At 45.4% G+C, this 20648-nt stretch overlaps 1 protein-coding gene across 2 annotated transcripts in view; it reads right to left on the bottom strand.

The window, feature by feature from the left end:
* Positions 1–211: 211 nt before the first annotated feature.
* Positions 212–20648, bottom strand: part of RNH1 (ribonuclease/angiogenin inhibitor 1) — a 43310-nt gene continuing 22873 nt past the window's right edge. For both annotated transcript variants that reach the window (XM_054025894.1, XM_054025895.1), the window contains exons 2-10: positions 15052–15157; positions 12421–12591; positions 10491–10661; positions 8972–9142; positions 7869–8039; positions 7140–7310; positions 5650–5820; positions 3426–3596; positions 212–1033 (exon numbers count right to left, since the gene is read on the bottom strand). In XM_054025894.1, coding sequence (XP_053881869.1) covers positions 946–1033; positions 3426–3596; positions 5650–5820; positions 7140–7310; positions 7869–8039; positions 8972–9142; positions 10491–10661; positions 12421–12591; positions 15052–15157 — 1391 coding nt within the window. In that variant the 3' untranslated portion in view covers positions 212–945. The remainder of the gene's footprint in view (positions 1034–3425; positions 3597–5649; positions 5821–7139; positions 7311–7868; positions 8040–8971; positions 9143–10490; positions 10662–12420; positions 12592–15051; positions 15158–20648) is intronic.

The raw sequence follows: 20648 nt of genomic DNA, 5'->3' as shown, positions 1-20648 counted from the left end.
TTTATATTCTTGCAAAGCGCCGTTAACAGATAGGCCTGCAGTATTTGGGACTCTGAATATGCATGTAATACTAGATTGTATATACAGATATCTTAAGCTATTTCAGCATGGCCCTCTTAACCCACGGTCGTGACGGCTTCACTCCCGACATCCGCGCATAAGTGGGTCTGTATTGTAACTTTCTGAACAAAGCAGAGAAATAAGAATCTCATTCTTTGCAATGAAACTTTATTAGAATGACAGTTCTACAGAGCTACTTTTGCCAGAACAATTCAGAGAATTTACTCACTTTCAGTTTAGCAGAAAGAGAGCATCATCATTTTTACTTGTAATAAAGAAGCTTTATAGATTTCTTTCAAGAGAAAGAAAGTCTGGTATTAAGTGAGCACCTACTCTTATCAGCCTTGCCTAGGGGCTCCTGTTAAGGTTACTTTCCCAGGGGGAAAAAATGACCTCTTTCAGGAAGAGTGCATTACTTTCATTTATTTTAGTGTCAATATTTTTGTTTTGTTCCTGGATACTTTCCCCCAGAGACTCAGCAAAAGCACCATCTATTGAATACTAGACATTCACCAGGTGGTTCTGCTTTTGCCAGCTCTTAAGTGGAAGGGAAACTTCTAGAAATCTTGATTGACCCATTAAATAGGCATGTTAGAGCTGTCCCTATAGGCTAAAGGCCCAGTTCTTGTAGATGCTTAGTATTCTTTACCTCGGGGAATGAGATGCTCTGATGAGCCTCAGATCGGATACATTCATGAATACACAGCAGGCTGCCAATTCCCTTGAGGGACATTGTTCTGCAGAGATTCCATGAATTTTTTTTTTTTTGGTAAAAACATTCTACATTGAACTCATTGGTTAACTGCATATGAAGAGTTCAGATAGAGAGGCAGAAACAGGGAGAGGACAGTGCTTAGCAGATGGTCACATCTGAAACTACACCTTTCACAAAATAATCTTCAGTCCAGGTTTGGACTCTTCCAGGACTTTCAGTTCATCATCCACTTCAGAACTCAAGTAGATGTCATACAGACTGAAAAGAAAAAACAAACAACACAGTCTCAGCAGGCATGCTATCAAATCAAAGAGTGCTGGAGAGCAAGGCACAGTCACCTCTGGGGAGAAGACATGGCAAAAAGGAGCCAATCAGGTTTGAGCCAAAACTGCCTTATTGGCCTTTACTATTCTGCTAGTCCTGGTTCAAGACCAAAGTCCTCAGGCAGAGCTATTAAACCAAGGGTAGCCTTCAGCTGTATTAAGTTGCTAGCAAGGCTATTGAAGGAGAGTCATACAACTGGATTTGTTTCTGCTAGCATGGTCTAGCTACACAATCCACTGAAGCATCTGCCTCTAGGAACTGCCAGACTGAATCAGACCCATGGTCCATCTAATCCAGGGGTGGATAAACTTTTTGGCCCGAGGGCCACATCTGGGAATAGAAACTGTATGGCAGGTCATGAATGCTCACAAAATTGGAGTTCGGGTGCGGGAGGGGGTAAGGGCTCTGGTTGGGGGTGCAGGCTCTGGGGTGGGGTCAGAAATGAGGAGTTCAGGGTGTGGGCTCTGGGGTGGGGCTTGGGATGAGGGGTTGGAGGGGGATCAGGGCTGGAGCAGGGGATTGGGGCACAGGAGGGGATCAGGGGTGCAGGCTCCGGGCAGTGCTTACCTCAAGCGGCTCCCGGAAAACAGCAGCATGTCCCCGCCCCCTGGCTCCTACATGGAGGCACAGCCAGGTGGCTCTGCACGCTGCCCGGTCTGCAGGCACCGGCCCTTTGGCTGCGGTTCTTGGCCAACGGAAGCTGCGGGGGCAGTGCTTGGGGTGGGACAGCATGCAGAGTGGAGCCCCCGGCTGTCCCTATGCATAGGAGCCAGAGGGGGGCCATGCTGCTGCTTCTGGGAGCTGTGTGGAGCAGCCTCCGACCCTGCTCCCTGGCTGGAGTGGGGCAAGCCCCAGACACTCTCCCAAGCAGGAGCTCGAGGGCTGGAGTAAAATGGCTGCTGTGGCAGATCTGGCCCACGGGCTGTAGTTTGCCCACCCCGATCTAATCCAATATTCCCCTCTCTGACAGGAGCAAGAATCAAAGGAATTAGAATGGTGTGAGATAGTCTGCCCCCCACATAGATCTCATCCTAATCTCTGATAGTGAGAGATGGGCTTCAGCAGTATGTTTAATGTTTCTTCCAACATTTATCGGAACTCTGGATATTCTTGTCATCTGTATAAACATCCAATCCCATGAGTCCTGACAAGGGCTTGGCCTCAAATGGACTACTTGTGGCAGAGAAGTTCAGTCTTTTTATGCATTGTGATGCGCATTTCCTTGTATCTCTTTTTTTAAGTTTGCCATCTTTTAATTTAATATTGGCCATGGTCAGACAGGATACTGGACTAGACAGACCATGGGTCTCATCCAGTATGGCAGTTCCTCTGTTCCTAGGGAAGTGGGGGCATGATCTGGTCAAAGAGCAGGGGATGGAATTAAAATAGCTTCACAGCATGAAGGAGTTAGGGACAGGAAATGTCCTACTGACAAGACCTTTATGTTCTGCTATTTCAATTCTGGGGCATCCCCATGCAGTCACACAGGGACAGCTGTCTCAGTCACAGATTGACTAAGAGCCTGTCCATGCTACAGGTACAAGAGAGAAGGTGTTACTCATCTAGTCCCAGGCTAAGTCACGTCAGAGGATTTAAGGGAAAGTCAGCAAAGAAATTCTTTGGATATGGCCCAGACAGAATGGGCTAACTTTACATAAAAAACAATGTTTCTTCTTTCTCTCCCCCCCCCCCCCCCCCACATCCTCCTACTGCAGCAGTGGTGTCCACTTGCTTGTCCCTTCCAGCCCTAACCCATTTCCAAGGCTCTTCACAAGGAATAAGGATAGAAATAAAAGCCCACCACCAAAACTCCTTTCCAGAGCCCAGTCACCTGTGTCAATAAGGAGCTCATGCAAGTCCCTCCAGCTGAGGGGCAGGCAAGCCAGGTGAATCCAGTTACTGGGAGACCATGTGGAAGAGCCGGCTTCTGACAGGGGCCGTGTGGTTGGCCACCACAGTTATTGGTTATGTGGCATGGGACACACCCAGGCAGTGAGCTATTTAAAGCTGCAGTGTGGACAGAGCCTTAAAAGGACCAGGCTCAAGTGTTTTCTGTTGCCCTGTCACAGTTTAGTCTGGTCTCTAGGGACAAGGCAGTAAGCCATTGGGTCAAGAGCATGGGCAAACAGCCTTAAAAGGGCAGGCAGCTCCTGAAACAGCTGATAGAAGTTTGCCTCCTGCAGGAAGTCATGGATTCCCATGAGACAGTAACTTCCTTAGAGCAGACTTTGCTCGCTGCCCTGTCTCCTCTTGGAAGCCCACATTCTCCTTTTAATTCCAAGACACCAGCACAATGCTGAGGGAATATAAAATGAGCACCACTTACACTAGTTGCTGTAGTTTGCAATTTGGATGTTTCAGTGATTCACACAGTTTCTTCACACCTTCGTCCTCCAGTGAATTGTTACTCAGGTCTAGCTCGGTTAGGCTCGGTTTGGAAGAGAGGATAGTGGCCAGACTCCCACAACAAGCACTTGAGAGACTGCAGTTACCCAACCTGCAGGGAAAGAGAGAAGCCAAAGTAAGGAGTAAAGTGACTCTTAAGTCAGTACTCCTCTAATAGACCAGAGTTCAGACATCCCAACCAGGACTGCAGCAGGCAGCAACACCACTTTTCTTGTGTCTTTCTACCATTTCAGAGGCTGGCACATAGGATAGCTTATGTGTTTTACATAAAGCATGTGCTCCCTCTAAAGACACCAGTGCTCAGGGCCCTTTGTGACTACTTGTTGTAGGCAATCCCTTTCTTCTGGCTCCAGCCATGGAAAGAGAGAGAGCCCATTGCCATCTGTTTGCAGGATGCGCCATACAAGACTTGGGGCAGTATTAGATATTCATGATTAAATTCTGTCCTATGCTACATGGAAACGCCAGGTGTAACAGAGGACAGAATCTGGCCCTTCCCTGCTAATGGATGGAAATCAAGCAAGCCTATATTAGGCTTGGTGAGTTTGATGTTGCACAAGTGGAGGTCTCAGTTGCATAAGATTAGTGTTCCCACATCTTGTTTCCATTCTTTTGTGCGCACGAGTGTGATTGGTCAGTAGATAGTGTGCTAGGGAACCCAAGACCTATCCAACTTGCAGACCAAACAGTCTGGTGAATCTGTTGTAGGGGAAAAAAATGACTTTTTGCAGCCAGACTGAGCCATTAAGCTATTCTCTCTCCTTATTACACCGCTACAGGTGGTGACCAAGCTAAATGAAGACCAGACTAAACAACGTTTACGGAATATTATTACTGGGTTATTTACAGATAAAGAACAAAGGCAAATTGAAAGAGTGCCTTGAAGAAGCCAAGGCTATTGGAAGGACCAGTACTTCAGTAAACACAGGAGTAGCTAAACTACGTTTATTGTGCTAGAACACCCCCCCCCTTGGGTTACTTGACACATCTATTGGCCTTGAGATTCAGATGTCACCCAGTCAAACTCATAGCCCAGTCTGCTTGTCCACTTCTGTGAGAAGGCAAATGATCTTTTGGCCCTCAATCCTTCCCAGTCAGAAACTGATTGGCTTCGGTTCTCAGCAGAAGGATCTTGAGAGACAGAGGCTTTCTAGTATAACCTACAGGTTCTAGAAGCCATAACTAAAGCATCCTTGGTAGCCACACGTGATTCCATGGCTCCTGCCTATTTGGCTTCACTGGGTGCAACTAGAGCTATAGAGTACCATTCCAGTGTTGTGGCATTGGGGTGGGGAGGTGGCTGCGCTGCAGCATTGTGTTGGGAGTACTAAGCCAGTTATTTACGCAAGTTTAGTACTCAGACTTGGGGGGGGGGGGGCGGGCAGGGGGAAGTGTCACTGGCTACTAATAGTCAGATGTGGACAGTTCTGCTAATCCACACTGAAACTGACTGGCTGCTTGTTCTGGCAGGGCTGAAACAGTGTTGGATTTGCACAAGTACACAAAGAAAGCAACACATACTTGTTACCCAAGTTAGGATTTGTCCTCTAGCAGTAGGACACAGGAACTGCCAGATACGGGTCAGGCCAGTGATCCATCTAGCCAGGTATGCCATCTGACAGTGGTTAGTACCTGCTGCTTCAGAGGAAGGTGTAACAAATCCTGCAATCAGCAGGTTTGGGATAGCCTGACCCTAGGGAGATTCCTCCAGCTCCCCTTTAGTTAGTGTGGCTTATACCCCAAAGACAACATTGGAGTTAACGTTTGCTAGTTCTTACCAAAGGGCCAGTTTTAAGTACAAGGAAGAATCTGTGGGAAATGAGGACTTCAAGGGAGACTGTCTTCCAATGTTCCCAGCATCTCTGTGTTGCAGGTAAATACTACTACGGTACATAGACTCATGTTCTTAAAGCTCATTCAGAAGGAGCAGACACAGCTAGTCCCACAGCTGACACAGAATGGTAGAGCTCCACTAGTGTCAACTGAGGTATAATCATTAATACCAACTGAGGCATCAGTTCTCACTTGGAACAATTTGGTATTTTGTAACTGTTTCTTTGTAGCCTCGATGCCTTATCCCCATCCACCCCCATTCTTTATTGGGCAACCAATATCTGCAAGTGAAAGATAAATAAGTTACTTACCATAGGGACCGTAAGTTACAGTTGGGGTTCATCAGTCCTTCACGGATAATTTCAACCCCTGCATCTCCTATCTTGTTTCCACCCATATGCAGATCTCTCAAGGTCTGGTTTGTGCCAAGAACAGAGCTAATGCTCTTACAGCAGGCAGTTGTGAGACCACATTCCCTTATCCTGCAATGCAAAGAAACAACCAGAACTTCAAGACTGACTGAATGATCTAATGGGTCTTCCTCTCCCATCTTTAACCTCTATGACTGCTGACCTCTCCTGAATGCCTCACGTCCTCCCCCTCACGTTGGTGATTAGAGCTATTTAGACGGGTGAGACCACATTCCTAGTGAAGTCTGGGCCTTCTGTTCTTTGCCATCAATGATTAGATGTGCTATTTTAATCACCCATGTCCTTATCCACTCCCCAAGGTCTGAGGCTCAATTGTTCTGTTGCATCACACTAAGATTATGTCCCCCACCTCAAAGAATGCAAGATCTTCGTTCTTTTGAGGCACATAGCTGCATGAGAGATTAGTTCACTCTGAATGGGATCACTGAGAGACATACCACCATTCACCTTCAACACAGGAGGCACCTCACCTATTGCTAGATGAATGTGAGGGTGAGGAAAACCTATCCGTGTAAACAGATGAATCGCATAGATCCTTTTGGCTTAGATAGTAGGAAAGGTTTATTTCACTTGTTAAACCTTCACAGAAAGGGGCAGTTCTCTTCCTACCCCAGATCACGTGATGCCAGAGGACCTAGGTCTGGAAGGCTACACCAGGTAAGTATAGAGGTGAGAAAAGAGAAGTTGATGTAGGGAAGACCTTCTGTTGTTACATTTTGACTAAAATTGCCACCATCAGTCAGAGTACTGACTTCTTTAAACCCTTTCAAGGGGGAGCCATGTATATTTATATTGCAGCTAGCAGACAGATTTCTTTCATTGCTAAAGGCGATCGCTTTCCTCGGTGAACAAATTCACTCCCTCTTCTCTACCACAGGAGAAATCCTGAAACACTTGGTGGGATTTAGAGCTCAAGCCTTCAGAGCAATAGAAAGCCATGGGAAAGCTAGGAATCCAATACAAAAACAGGAAACTAGCAGACCATAACATCCAATTTGCTGTTAAAGCTGCCCTCTCAAACGACTTTTTCCAAGTTACTGAATCCTTCTGTCAAGTGAATGGATTATACTTAATGGGTGGGTTCAAACTTGACGATGCTCAGTTTCCTAGACTTTGAAAAATCTCCCCCATGACCTTTCAAAAAAGTTACCTATGAATTTTAGGAGCACTAGTCCCATTGACTTCAATGGGCTTTATGCTCCAGAATCCCTCTGGGACCTTGCTAAGCAGAAGAACCACACCACCCTTAGAGGGCCTGAATCAGTTAGGACGTTTGTGTGGGCACTGTCTAGTGTAGGAGAGTTATTTTTATTAACAAAAATAATAAGTTAAGACCGTGAACATTGTAAAGGAAGCTAGCAGCAGGTTACCATAGTGCCTCGAGTTTAGCTTTTGGATCCTTCAGTCCTTGACACAGTAGCTCCATTCCTGGGTCTCCCAATCTGTTACCAATCAGGCTCAGCTCTGTTAAGGACTCTTTTGTACTGAGGACATGGGAGAGATCCTTACAGCCAGCAGGTGAGACACCACACTCCCATAACCTGAGGAACACAATAAGAATATTGGATTCTTCAAGATTTGCTTAAGACTTTATATGCTGATCTGGGGTGAATCCTATTTTTACCCAGGGCAGTAGAAATGCAGAACAGTAGAGTCTGTTTTTTTTTTTTACTCTAACAGGCTTGTTATATGCACACACATTTATTTTACACGTATCTTTTGTGTAAGCAGCCTTCTCCTGCTTACATCTTCCCCTTTCCTGCATTAGAGATGAAAATCTCTTTTTAAAAATAAGAAGGTAAGTTGGGTACACAGCGTTGTACAGAACGACTGAATATTCATTACAGCAGCGTTCTGTCATGCCCTTCTTCCAAGAATTTGATAGTTTTCTGAATAGGCAGGAAAGCACAGTGAGATCAGTAGTGTTCTTCACCCAACCCTCACTGAGAGAAGGGGTCTGAGGTGCACCCCTGCTTCATAAGGGATTTGTTGACTGAGAAACTCTACATATCGGGCAAGATCATGCCAGCATAATAAATACAGATGACTTAGAGGCTACCAACTTGTGCAGATGTTAAGTAGCCATTGGTGTCCCTTACCATAGCTTCTCTATTTTACAGTTGGGATTCAGCAGTCCCTGGCACAGCAGCGCTACACCTGGATCTCCAATCTTGTTCTCTCCCACAGACAGTTCTGTCAGGGATGGCTTCCTAGCAAGAACAGTGCTGAGATCCCCACAGCTAGCAGCCGTGATACGACAGTTCTCCAGACTGTGGAGAATAGAAGAATCATATCAAAGTTCAACAGTTGCTTCCTCCATACGTCAGTGTATTAAAGGACATCTACCATCCTGAATACAATCAGGAAGAGAGATTGCAGGCCAGGTCCTCAGCCCGTCTGAACTGGTGCAGCTCCACTGAGTTCAGTGAAGGTATGCCAGCTGAGGATCTGTCCCATTATTCCCCCAGAAGAAACATCACCCTTCCTTTAGGGCACTATGGTGCTCATTAAACCCACATACTGGGTATGTAACCGATAGAGGCCCAGACAAGTCACCTCTTTAAGGAAGCCCTGGGGACAGACAGAGCCAGGGGAGTCCCTGAGACCATAACTCCATTAGAACCATGCTGGGACGGTGCACTCCTTCTGCTGCAGACACACTGGGCCTCCACATGGCTTCCAGCTGATGCTATAAGCGGATTCTGCAGCCTATACTGCGCTTAGAACAGGAGTGCTCTGCAGATCGAGACGGGGGCAGGAAACTCAGATCTTGCACCAAACGGTCTCCACGGACGTTACCCCAGGCAAGGGGTGTATTGCCGCACACCATTCTGAAGAGACGTGCACTTTGTTATTCTGAAGCAGTATTCAGACTTCGTTGGATAGTAACTGGTGGGAGACTAGCTAGAGCTGGGGGATAGTAGCTTCCCCTCCCCACTCCCACATAGGAGCCATCGGACATTTTCTTTGCAAGTCTGGTCCACAGTGACGCCACTGCCATTACCATGCAGTGAAGAGTGAAAGCCAGCTCCCTGAATCAAGCACCAAGGAGAATTTAAGCCAGGAGAGTTTTTGCAATTTTCATGGCAACAGAGATGTACCTGGATAAGCCACAGAATTTCTTAAGTATTCCTGGCAGCAAGAAAGTGGTGTGTGTCTGTAAGAGCAGAGTTAGAACTGGAGAGAACTAGCTGTTACTTACTGTAGTGACTGTAAGTTACAGTTGGGATCCATCAACCCCTGACACAGCACTTTTACTGCTGCATCTCCCAGTTTGTTGTTACTTATGTTGAGCACCCTCAGGGAAGGCTTTGTGCGCAGAGCAGAGCAGAGCATCTCACAGTTGTCAGGTGAGAGTTCACAATACTCTAACCTGCAAAAAAGAAACCAGAGCAAAATAGGAGTCTTCACCATACCACTCAGCTCACTTATGTCAGCAGCGTAGAGATCTTGTCCACAGATCAGACAGGAAGATAGAGCAGAGAGTTTACCATTCAGCCAGTTAAATATACAGATTGCTCATGGCTTTTCATGGGGGAAGGGGGAAGAGTCCTCAAACCTCAGCTACTAACTTAATAGCACTTCCATGCTATTGCCAGGGGGCTTCAGTCAGTTTGATTTGAAAGCATCACCAGATGGGGTATCTGCTCAGTTTCAATAGTAAGCCTTTCATAAGAATGTCAGCAAACCTGCATGCAACCACTGTTTAATTCTTGAATTGTAAGAGAGCATACGACCACCACTGCTTTGTCTTTCTAAAGGAGGAGAAGAGTTAGTTTCTCCAATTGGTAACCTTTGGTAGAATCAGATCAGAAACCAGACAGGCAGTCTTAGAGACCAGAATCAAAAGCAATAAACTGATCAGCAGCACTCCTGCTGGTCATGGAACAAGTTTGTGCTCCCTGTTCTTGACTGGGGTTTGATCAAAGAACATCCAGGTCATTCTGCATTGATAGGCACCTACCACTATTTATTAAGTAAGGTCAGAGGATTGTTTGCAGTGGACAAGAGCCTAAAATGCTGTGTAAATGGCATGCACCTAATCTCTACCCACTTCACCTTCCCTATAATAATATGGCTATGGGAAGAGCCAGACTAACCATCCATAACTCTGTGAGAAGTAGATGGTTAAACTGGAGGACAAAGGGTGGTAGTTTGTCCTTTTGAGGAAGGAAGCAGCAAATTCTTCATGCCCAGTTAATTCCTGGCCTCTGCTAAACAAGGGTCTCAGTCAAAGGTGGTTTCGATACAGAGACCTATCCACTGGAAATTGGATTAAAACCACCAATTTGTCTGAATAGTCAAACTATGCTCCATGGAACATATCCCGATGATCCAACGAATGCAACACTGGAGAACCATACAGCAGGTGGTTGGGAAATAAAGTGAACAACAAAGATTTGGAGCACTGCTGAAACCACTCAACCTACCAATGAGAATAGCTTTTGGTCACTACCAATCTGGGCTATGCTGAGGTGGTCAGATTAGAGACCAGGCCACAACATTACAAGGCCTTGGGACCATCCAATCCCCACTAAAATGGTTTATCAGATATTTCCCCCCTGCAGATATTCACATTTTTGCAGCTGGAGGCAAATTTACTGCTGCTTATGAGAGGTGACAGAACTCCACTCCCAACCTACCCATCCACCTGAGTTTTGTCTAGCACCTTGCAATGTCAAGCATCCATGAAAGAACCAAGGAGGCCAGTGATTACTTACTGTAACTTCTGTAGCTTGCAGTTGGGATCCATCAATCCTTCACACAGCACTTTTACACCTGAAGTTCCTAGTTTGTTATCACCCAGCTGCAGCTCTGTCAAAGTTGGTTTTGTGCTCAGAACAGAACGGAGATGCTTACAGCAGGCATCTGTTAGATTGCAGTTCTGCAGCCTGAGGGAGAAAAGAAACCGGCATATGAGGAATAGAATTCCTCAGAATTCACCATGTTCTCCTCAGAGACTGGTGTATCCTCCACTATTTGGCTTCATAATCCATTGTAGTGCTACAGTGTATTATGCTTCAGTGCCTTTACAAAGCATCTGAAATTCTACCAAAATTATTACATGCCAAGCTAAATACTATGATAAGGCCAGACCCAATAATCTCTGCCTCAGTAAAAAATTTTAATCAGCTAGTTTTAGAGTTGCAGTAACAAGGAGCTTCCATGTTTTTTTAATAACTTCTTGTACAGCAGCCATAGCAGAGAAGAGAATTTCTTCCATTAAATAATGACAATATTCCAATGTATCTATGCAGCAATGTTGTTCTACATAGAACAAGTCTAAGCCAACAAAAGGCTATTTCCAGATAGAAAACAAGGGAATCTTACCTTTCTTTGACTCCCTAGAGCGAGGGCACAGTAGTCAAAAATAAAAATCTAAGCCAAATATTGGCTTACATCCCCCATTGCTGTGTAGGTGTTACACTGTGGATATCTAACTACTGTATCCTGCAGGACATATCAGTCCTCTGCTGCCACTGAGAGCAGGTAAAGGTCTCTTTCCAGTGCTGTTTCTGGTAGGAGTGGTTGCATGACAGCTGCAACATTACCAGGAAGGGGGGTTGATTTAAATCACTCAGAGGAGCCAACATCATCTTAATGGAGTTCGGTATGGAAGTTTGCTTTTTAGAAAAGTTTGATGTTTCTGATTTAATCTTTAACACATAGACCTAGGTAAACAGTGGATGTTTAACATGAACTGAACTGCTTCCCCCCCCCCCCCCAAAAGCCACCACACCCACCCACGCAACCTAGCTTAGGAGAGAAGCTAATGAATTGGTGATTGGCGCTCTTGAGAAACTTGAGGTTTAAAAAGAAACTATTTGAAATGTGACTCAATAACTAGTGTTCCATCCTCTTGGGGAAAGTATTAGATCCACTTATTACAAGGCTTATCTTAAAAACAAGGTGTCTGATTTACTTAATATTTTGGCTCCCCTTGCCTGCAATTTTTTTTAATTGCTCTTCTCACTAGAGGACACGTGAAGTTTGAAGCCCACAGAACTGTGGAGGGACCAAAAGTCAGCCTTGTAACCATTCGCAACCCCCCCCCCCCCCCCACCAAGGTAACCCCTGGGTGGCTGCCAGCTGTCTAGACCTTATCTTGGTCTTTGAAGTGCCAAGATCCATTTATGTACTATAGTCTTGGTGCTAAACAAGTGAGCAGAACAGATTAAAACCCCAAATATATGTAGCTATTGAAAGAGTTCTCTTTGAAGACTGGAGGGGGTGGTATTTGGGAGGTGTTAAAAGCTGCTATAGACAAGTGGTTCTTGCTCTCTCTCTTTCTGGAGCTGCCCTGGCCAAATAATCAGAGCTGGGAAAAGTCAGCCATTTCTAGTCCAGTTAGGGATCAGATTCTTCCAGTCATTACTCAGGAAGTGTTTGAAGTTGCATCAGTTTACTTTCCCTACCAATAAACGAGAAGCCATTTGATAAGAATTCAGGGTTTTCTGAGGCGTTTACAGAGTACAGTAAATATAGGGCCAGATCCTCAGCTGGAATAAATGGGCATAGCTCCATTGAAGTCAGTGGAGATGCATTATTTACCTCAGCTGATGATCTGGCCCAAAGGTTTAGTTACTCACAATGCATTGATAAAGACCAATAAGCATTCTAGTGCAACACAACCACCAGTCTGAGATTTACCAGAGTTTCTGTAAGTTGCAGCTTGGAGTCATCAACCCTTTACACAGCAGTTCCACTCCTGAGTCTCCCAATTCATTGTTATTCAGGGTTAGCTCTGTCAGGGTCTGGTTTGAACTGAGGACAGAGCCAATATCCTTACAGTGACTAGCAGAGAGATTGCAATCATCCAGCCTGCAGGAAGATAGATGGCATTAGTCCTAACAATTCATTCTGCTCACCTCAATGACTGAAGAATTCCCCATCAGCGATGTATTTATTAAACAAGATAATCAGTTATTTAGACCCTAAGTCAGTCCCTGGAGTGTATCACAGCAAATCCACATGCAGCTTGTTGTGCAGACAAAGCCCACTCCACTACCCAGGCTTGGCAGGAGACGGGATTCTCCTGCATTACTAATTTCAGAGTAGCAGCCGGGTTAGTCTGTATCCGCAAAAAGAACAGGCATACTTGTGGCACCTTAGAGACTAAAATGTATTTGAGCATAAGCTTTCGTGGGCTACAGCCCACTTCATCTGACGCATAAAATGGAACACACAGAAAGAAGATATTTATACATACAGAGAACATGAAAAGGTGGAAGTACCCACACCAACTGTAAGAGGCCAATCAATGGAGATGAGCTATCATCAAATTGAATCTATTTCCCCATGTTAAGTTCTCCTCACACCTTTTATGGGTCATCTCGATGATCACTTCAAAAGTTTTTTTCTTTTTCTCCTGCTGATGATAGCTCATCTCAATTGATTGGCCTCTTACAGTTGGTATGACTACTTCCACCTTTTCATGTTCTCGGTATGTATAAATATCTTCTCTCTGTGTGTTCCATTCTATGCATCCGAAGAAGTGGGCTGTAGCCCACGAAAGCTTATGCTCAAATAAATTTGGTAGTCTCTAAGGTGCCACAAGTACTCCTATTCTTCCTGCATTACTGGGGCTCTGCTACTGTAGAAGTGGAAATAAGATTCTGCCAGAGACAGACTGAATGGAACTCCTCCATCTGTGCCCCTTAGAAGATGGCATGTGCCCCAAACCCCCTCTCTAGCCAACAGAGCTTTAACCCTGGGCTGCAGCTAAGTTTAGTTTCTTCACCAAGTTAGCCAGTTCATCAGGCAGCAGGAGTGTACCTGAATCCAAAAGGTCCAGAGAGCAATGTATAAGCTTTTAGGCAGACTGTAGTGACACCAAATGGACTGGTCCTTTGCCAGGCTTTCCAGTCAAAGAGAGACTTCCAAAGACTGCTCTGGCATGCATAGTTCATATGGCCTCTGCCCACATCCTTATTGCCTTCCTGGCAATTATCAGCTGCTGTCACCTTCTCAGCCTCTATGCCTTGGGCAGCCAATTCTCTGCTCAGAATGCAGTTCTAATCACTGGCACATAGCCCAGGTTCCCTCGGGGCATCCCATCCCCATGGGAGGACTCAGACAGTCAGAGCTAGTTCCACATAACTCACATATCAAAGGCCCATGCAATCCTTCCTACCCGACCCAAAGGAAGTTGCCCGCAATCTGCTGCTCCTTCCCCACTAGCTTAATGCTCGTTTTACCCACCCAGAGGAGCAAGAGGTCAGCCCAGGAGTGCAGATTCCCAGCAAGAGGAGGTGGAGCAGTGTGGGTACCAACTCTTTCTAGCACTCCCTACCTCCCAGCAGAGTACTCGCTAGCTGACCGGGCTAAAATCGAAGTGATATACTCTTGGTGGCTGCCAGACCATGTAGGATTAAAAGCGAAAGGGATAGAAACTTTCCACATGTTAAAATGCTGGTCAATTTATAGCATTTGGTAAGACTGGTCATGAAATGCCATAGGGAAGGAGTTTGACTGGCACTCCTATCAAGGGGCACTTTTTTAGCCTAAAACCCACCTTTCTGGATGGAAAGAAGATAGAGACACCAACCCCCTGCAAATAAACATTCTGCCAAGGAAGACAGGAACACCAGAACAGTGGCAACATATTTAAATAGTCATTGAAGACATCACTACTTTGGTGTTTTTGATCTATACTGAATTTGAACCCAGACTGAGTTCATACCAAGGACTAGGTTTCTTTAGATAAGCATGTCTTCATGAGCATCCTACATAGGAGGAGCAGAATCCTTCCGTCATGAGCAAGTTTGCAGGATCACATAGGGACAATATTAACTGCAGTATTGTTGCTGAAATGCAGTAAACATTCTGTTCCCTTCCCCTCTCCCCCCCCCCCAGCCCCAAAATCCTGTAGACTCCTCCCTCCACCCTTTAGGACAGGGGTTCTCAACCTTTTTCTTTCTGAGGCCCCCACAGCATGCTATAAAAACTCCCCGGCCAACCTGTGACAACTGTTTTTCTGCATATAAAAGCCAGGACAAGCATTAGGGGGTAGCAAGCAGGGAAACTGCCAGGGGGCCTGGAAAGCTAAATTGCTCAGACTTCAGCCTCGGGTGGCCGGGCTTGGGGCCCTGGGCTTCAGCCCCATGTGGTGGGGGTTTGGCTTTCTACTCCGGGCCCCAGCAAGTCTAATGCCAGCCCTGCTTGGCGGCCCCCCTGAAACCTGCTCACAGCTCCCGGATCCCTGGTTGAGAACCACTGCTTTAGGAAACTATTCAGCTTAGTTGCTATATGGTCTCTTCTAGGGGGAAAAACTGGTACTACCTGACAGTTTTGCTCGTGTTCATGGAAGATTTAAGCTCGGTCCACCTGGACGCACTCATCTCTTCACACTGGATGTCAAGGTCCATTTTAAATGCTGATGCAAGACCTGAAGATTTAACAAGATGACTGTGAGTAATTTCTGAAGCAGAACAACAAACCCAGCATTCCCTTTTCAAACCCAACCAGTTATGCTTGGGCAGCTGGATTTATAACCCTCTGCGCCACAAGTTACAGTTGTGCAACTTGCTCTTTTTACACATGGCCGATGTTGAAAGGTTACAGACACTAACTCCATATTTGCAATGTTGAGATAGATCAGGTAGTGGCCAGACTAACCCAGCAGAGGCCCCTATCCGGTGGCTGGATGGTATGTGCATCCTACAGAGTTATTGCAACAGTCAGCCAAGACCCTTGTGGTTTTTAGGCAACTGTTCGACCCAGTGAGAAGAGAGGGAGGCTCTTTTTGGCTACGTGACAGTGTGCACTTTCCAAAGGCAATGGGGACCATTTTATAAATATTGCACTGGTGTCCGAACGGCACAGTACATGTGTGTACTTCAGGGAGAGCATGGGAAGTCTGATATGAGTCTAGGACCTAGTGATCTCTCATAAGAGTACATATGGAGAGGAGGAGAGTCATGGGAATGGACAGGTTCCATGTTAACAAAAAAATCTCTCAGTCAAAAACCAGTTTACTGGAAAGCAAAGTTCATGGGGCTGGAAGGATTCAGCACCATTCAGACATGAATCAGACTCTCACCAGTTCATCTGGTGCAGAGCTATGGGCAGTGGGAGACATTCAGATGGCATGCTCTGCATGCTCCAGGGGGCATTTTGTCATTTTTTAACCTACCAACCCCTTCCTGTATGGTTAGGGAAAGCGGGTACCACACAGAGCAGAGGCAGTGTTTGAATTGTTTGCATGAATCAGGATATGGCAACACTGTAGCCTTGGAAAGGTAATACACACCAGTAAGTGGCTGGGCACATTTTTTTGCGGTTTCTGTATTTTTATGTTCAGCCGTTGGTGTCAGCCCCAAAAGAGCAATTTTGAGTTACAAGCATCTGAGAAGCATGGTGTTTTTTGTTCCACAATCATATTACAAGTTATGATCTATATACAGTAAACCTGTATTACAGGTCAGAGGGGTTCCACAGTCTTTATACACAATACTTTACAATAGGTAAAAATATGCCAAAACAAAGAGCTAAGCCTAAACCCATAAATCTTGCAGTTTAGCAGCCTGATTCTACAAACACTTACTACCCTGGAAAGTACCACTGTACTATCTAGGTCTACATTTGGCTAGCTTGTTACCCTACACCGTGTGTAAGTGACTACACAATTTGACTGCAGTGCAGAGTGGGTGACAATGCCCTCATTCTGATTGGTTAGTGGAGGTGACTATACACAATGCAGTGATGAATTAGACCCATAGAAGTCTAATCTACATTAGCAAAGAAGAGTGTTTTTTAGAGTTAAACATTATTTGAAACACCACTTCAGCTGTGTCCACACCAGGCGTGATCACTTTTCAAATCGTGTTCGCTAGCTGTGGTCTACCCTAAGGGGAGATATAGACAGTGAGCAACTAACATGTTTTTGAAGGTGTTAAACTGGATCTACTCTAGGTGCCAAGTGATATTTCAAGTCATGCTACCTTGGTCAAGTTTATTAACATTCTCCTCCTACACTGGCCCAAACCAGAGTGGAATAGTTAGGAACAAGCATTGCGCACTACAGCTAATTCTTCCTCATACTTCTAATTCTGTCCTCCCCACATCATTTTTTTTTAACATAATTAAAGATGGAGAAAGTAAGTTAGGGATCCCAAATAAAGGGGAGTTTTTCCATAGAGGTGAGTTTGGTAACAATGCAGTCCCCCAGAGATGGTCTCCTAGCACAAGTAGCATAGCATACAACAGGGAAATCCTACTGGAAAGCATAAATAATCCCTCCACTCTAACATGAGAAGATGGGAGCATGCTGTTGTTCTAAATCTAGCATACAGTTCCCAGCATCATTTTAATTTTTAGAAGTCTGTGACCCATCTTATTGCCATAATATCAGAATCTAGTTAGTCAAAGGGATTAAGTTACTGTGTACAAAACAAAAAATTATCTACTATCCCAAAACATTAAAAATGGTAAGTGGAGAAATATATTATAGAGACATACAATCTATAAAATAGAATCATAATAGAGCAAAACCTTCCCCGATTCCCCATCCTCCTTCTCTCTGAGCTCAGAGATTCACTCAGCAGCTTTTCCTCCTCCATACCTTCCTTTGAATCCAAACAGAGCCAAAGGGGCCTAGGCCAGAGCAGCTGTATTTATTGGCCCCCAAATTGCCTTTTTCAAGAACCTGCCCTACTTAGCATGCTCATCCTTCTTGGTCTCCATTATAAAGGGCATGTGATTAAGGTATTCTTCTCCCCTGTGTGCCATGTTATAGCGGAAGATGTAGGCAATTAGCTGTCTTCCTTTACAATAAACTCATAATACTAGAGTACAACTGACAGCATACGGGTCTTGTTTTAGTTTCTTTGGTGGGGAATTAGTTTTTTGTTCCTCCCTTTGGTAAGGGGATGAAGGATTCTGATGTGTTGGGGAAAGGTGTTTGAGTTCCTCTCTCCAGCTAATTATCAGTGCTATTTATGGCCCTATAATGAGCTCTCTGTGAGATCCCTGTGGCAGCAGGGCTTAGGTGGGGAGCTAAAAATCTTACATACAATCTCTTCCCCGATGTTAAGGAACTCCTTGTTTTCATCTCTCTTTCTCTAACAGGTTCTTCCCTTACCTCCTCCTGTCACTTTAGATTTTTTTTCCCACTTGCTCCCCACACCCACATTATTTTTGGCCTTTATTCTTCCCTCTTTTCTGTCTTCCTTCTCATCTGTGAGGAAATGAGAGGTAATAGTGTCCTCCCTTCTCTTTCTTCCTCTGCATATCTACTTGATGAATTCTCTCAAACTAACATGCTCTGCCACTGCTTTGATCTGCCTGCACTTGTTTTGTTTAACGACTATTCTCTTTCTCCTCCTAGGACTGTTATCCCTTCTCTGCTTACCCAGAGACACAGAAAGGTCAGGAGTGACATGATAGTGAAGCAGTCTTTGGGCCTCACTTCCAGAGGTGCTAAAAATCTGTAGCGACGACTGGCTGGAGAGAAGGGTGTTCAGCACTTGTGAAAGCTAGGCCCTAGCTGGTTGAATCCTGTTGCTCCTGCTTGCCCAATAGGAAAGTTAGGAGCCTAAATACCTTTGTGGGTATGAGCCAAGGTGCTCTGTCCAGGAGCAGCTTAAAAGGTGGTTCTCTGTTGTTAGTGGATAGTGCCTTGCACCTATGATTTGTTTTTTCTCTTCTATCCTGTCTCTTATCTTAGCTAGAGGGGATGATTTAGGGGCCCAAGCCTCATGCTTGAAATACCTACACTCCCTGTTCAGCAGAAGTGACTCAGCCACTCTGTCTTCAGAGGTTGAGCAACTGAACTCCATGTAGATTGTCTCTCAAAGTGAGGTTCTGCCTGCTACCTACAAGCACTGAAAAGCCCAAGTACTTTTCCATGAGAGAAAGGGGCTGTCCTCGTGTCCCTTGTGAAAACTCCAGGGGGTGTGGTAGAAACACTTAAGCAATCTCCTGTGTATATGGCTACAAGGCACTAGTCATGCTAAGTCACCAACTGTTCTCTTTCCCCCTCCTCCCCCTTTTCCCTTTCTATGCTTAGTTCTATCGCCTTCATTCCTTTTCCCTCCATCTGGCTAGGTTCCTCTTGGTAAGTGCCACCACCCTGTTCCTCCCTATATGAGGTCTTTAAACCACAATTTGAGGACTTCAATAACTCAGACATAGGTTAGGGTTTGTTACAGGAGTGGGTGGGTGAGATTCTGTGGCCTGCATTGTGCAGGAGGTCAGACTAGATGATCATAATGGTCCCTTCTGACCTTAAAGTCTATGAGTCTAGTCCCCTGCCTTCAGTGTGAGAGCTCCGCTCCTGGGATTTCTGCACCCACCAGGAATATTCCTACACTAGCTCGTCCTGCACTCTGAGATCTTGATGACGGGGAACTGCCTGATAGACAGGAACAGGTCCCTATCAATTCTCCAGACTCCCTGGTCTCCAAGCAGAGTGGAGGATCATCCCCCAACATGGGAGCTCAAAGGGAGGAGCGCCCATAGGACAGGTGGAGCAATTGTAGGAGTGACCTAGACTAGACCAAGTAGGACATTTTTAAACTATTCTTCTCTTATCCCTTTTTTTACTGTCTCGTTGCTCCTCTCCCACCACACAATTTGTTGCAGTGTTTCCCCTTTGCTCTCCATCCTCTGCTCCTTTTCCCTCAGTGTGTGTATATCAGGAGTTGGTTCTTTTTCACTCTAAGAGTAGGGAGTCTATTATTTTTATTCTCTGCAAATAAGTACAGCCACCTAACACAGGAAGCGGAGGGGTGGGAGGAAAGATCCAAGGCACAGTAGCAATCTTCAGCTTCCCCTGCACGAGCAGGGATCTCTGCTCTCTCGAACTGTGTGATTCCTTTGTTTCCCACCTGTTACCCAAGCCCCATGTCACCTCTATACAGGCAGCAATAGCTCTGAGCATCAAGCCAGCCCCACTCCCCTTCCTGTCCTCAATGGCCTGTCACTGAGCTATCCAGAAACAGCAGCTTCCCCCCACTGCGTATCCCAGCATCCTTCTGAGGGTGGCCTGTTATGCCCAGCTTCCCCCAAGATGCTGCCACTTGAGCAGGATCAGCAGGGAGAAGACCTCAATCTCCAGAACTCAGGAGACCTACCCTTCGCCATTGTCCACCCATCTGGTACCTCCTCCTGATCTTTGCTTCAGAGCTCTTACTGCTCTAATGCTTTGGCCTCTCTCTTGGAGCTAACTACTGTTGTGATTGCCATTCATGTATTCCCTTTGTTACCACTCCGGCCAAGCCAATGTAATCATGCCACCTTGTTCCTGTCCGCCTTCACACTCTTCCCCCTCCAGGCCCCTTCCTCATCACCCTTCCTCTCCTATGCTGCATTGCCCAAAATAGGGACAGACAACAGCAAGTGGAAGAAAAGGAGAGTGTGAAAAGTTCTCACAATAATTAAAGTCTGTAGGAGCAAGTTCTCAGCTGTTTTAAATAGGTGTGGTTCTATTGACTGAAATTGTGTTTTACCCATTTACACAGCAGAAAATTAGGCTTTGTTTAGAGCCATGAATATTTACAAAAAAAAGCTAACCTACACAGCATCCCATTAAACCCAAAGCAAACATAAGTAATCACGTAGTCTTGTAGTAACCTTTGTCCGTTTTCCCCTGAAGCCCATGCTCCTTTGTGATCACTTGTCATATTAAAGAACTTACAATTAAGTTCTGGGACATTGGGAGTGGACTACATCCACCCTGATTGAATTGGCCCTGTCAACACTGGTTCTCCACTTGCAAAGTAACTCCCTGCTCTCCATGTGTCAGTATATAATGCCTGCATCTGTAACTTTCACTCTATGCATCCGAAGAAGTGAGGTTTTTACCCACGAAAGCTTATGCCCAAATAAATCTGTTAGTCTTTAAGGTGCCACCAGACTCCTAGTCATTTAATTGTTCT

Source organism: Malaclemys terrapin, chromosome 4, assembly GCF_027887155.1.
Source record: "Malaclemys terrapin pileata isolate rMalTer1 chromosome 4, rMalTer1.hap1, whole genome shotgun sequence".
Taxonomy (NCBI): Eukaryota; Metazoa; Chordata; order Testudines; family Emydidae; genus Malaclemys; species Malaclemys terrapin.
Note: the sequence above shows the minus strand (reverse complement) of the source record. Positions and strands in the feature narration are given on the sequence as shown.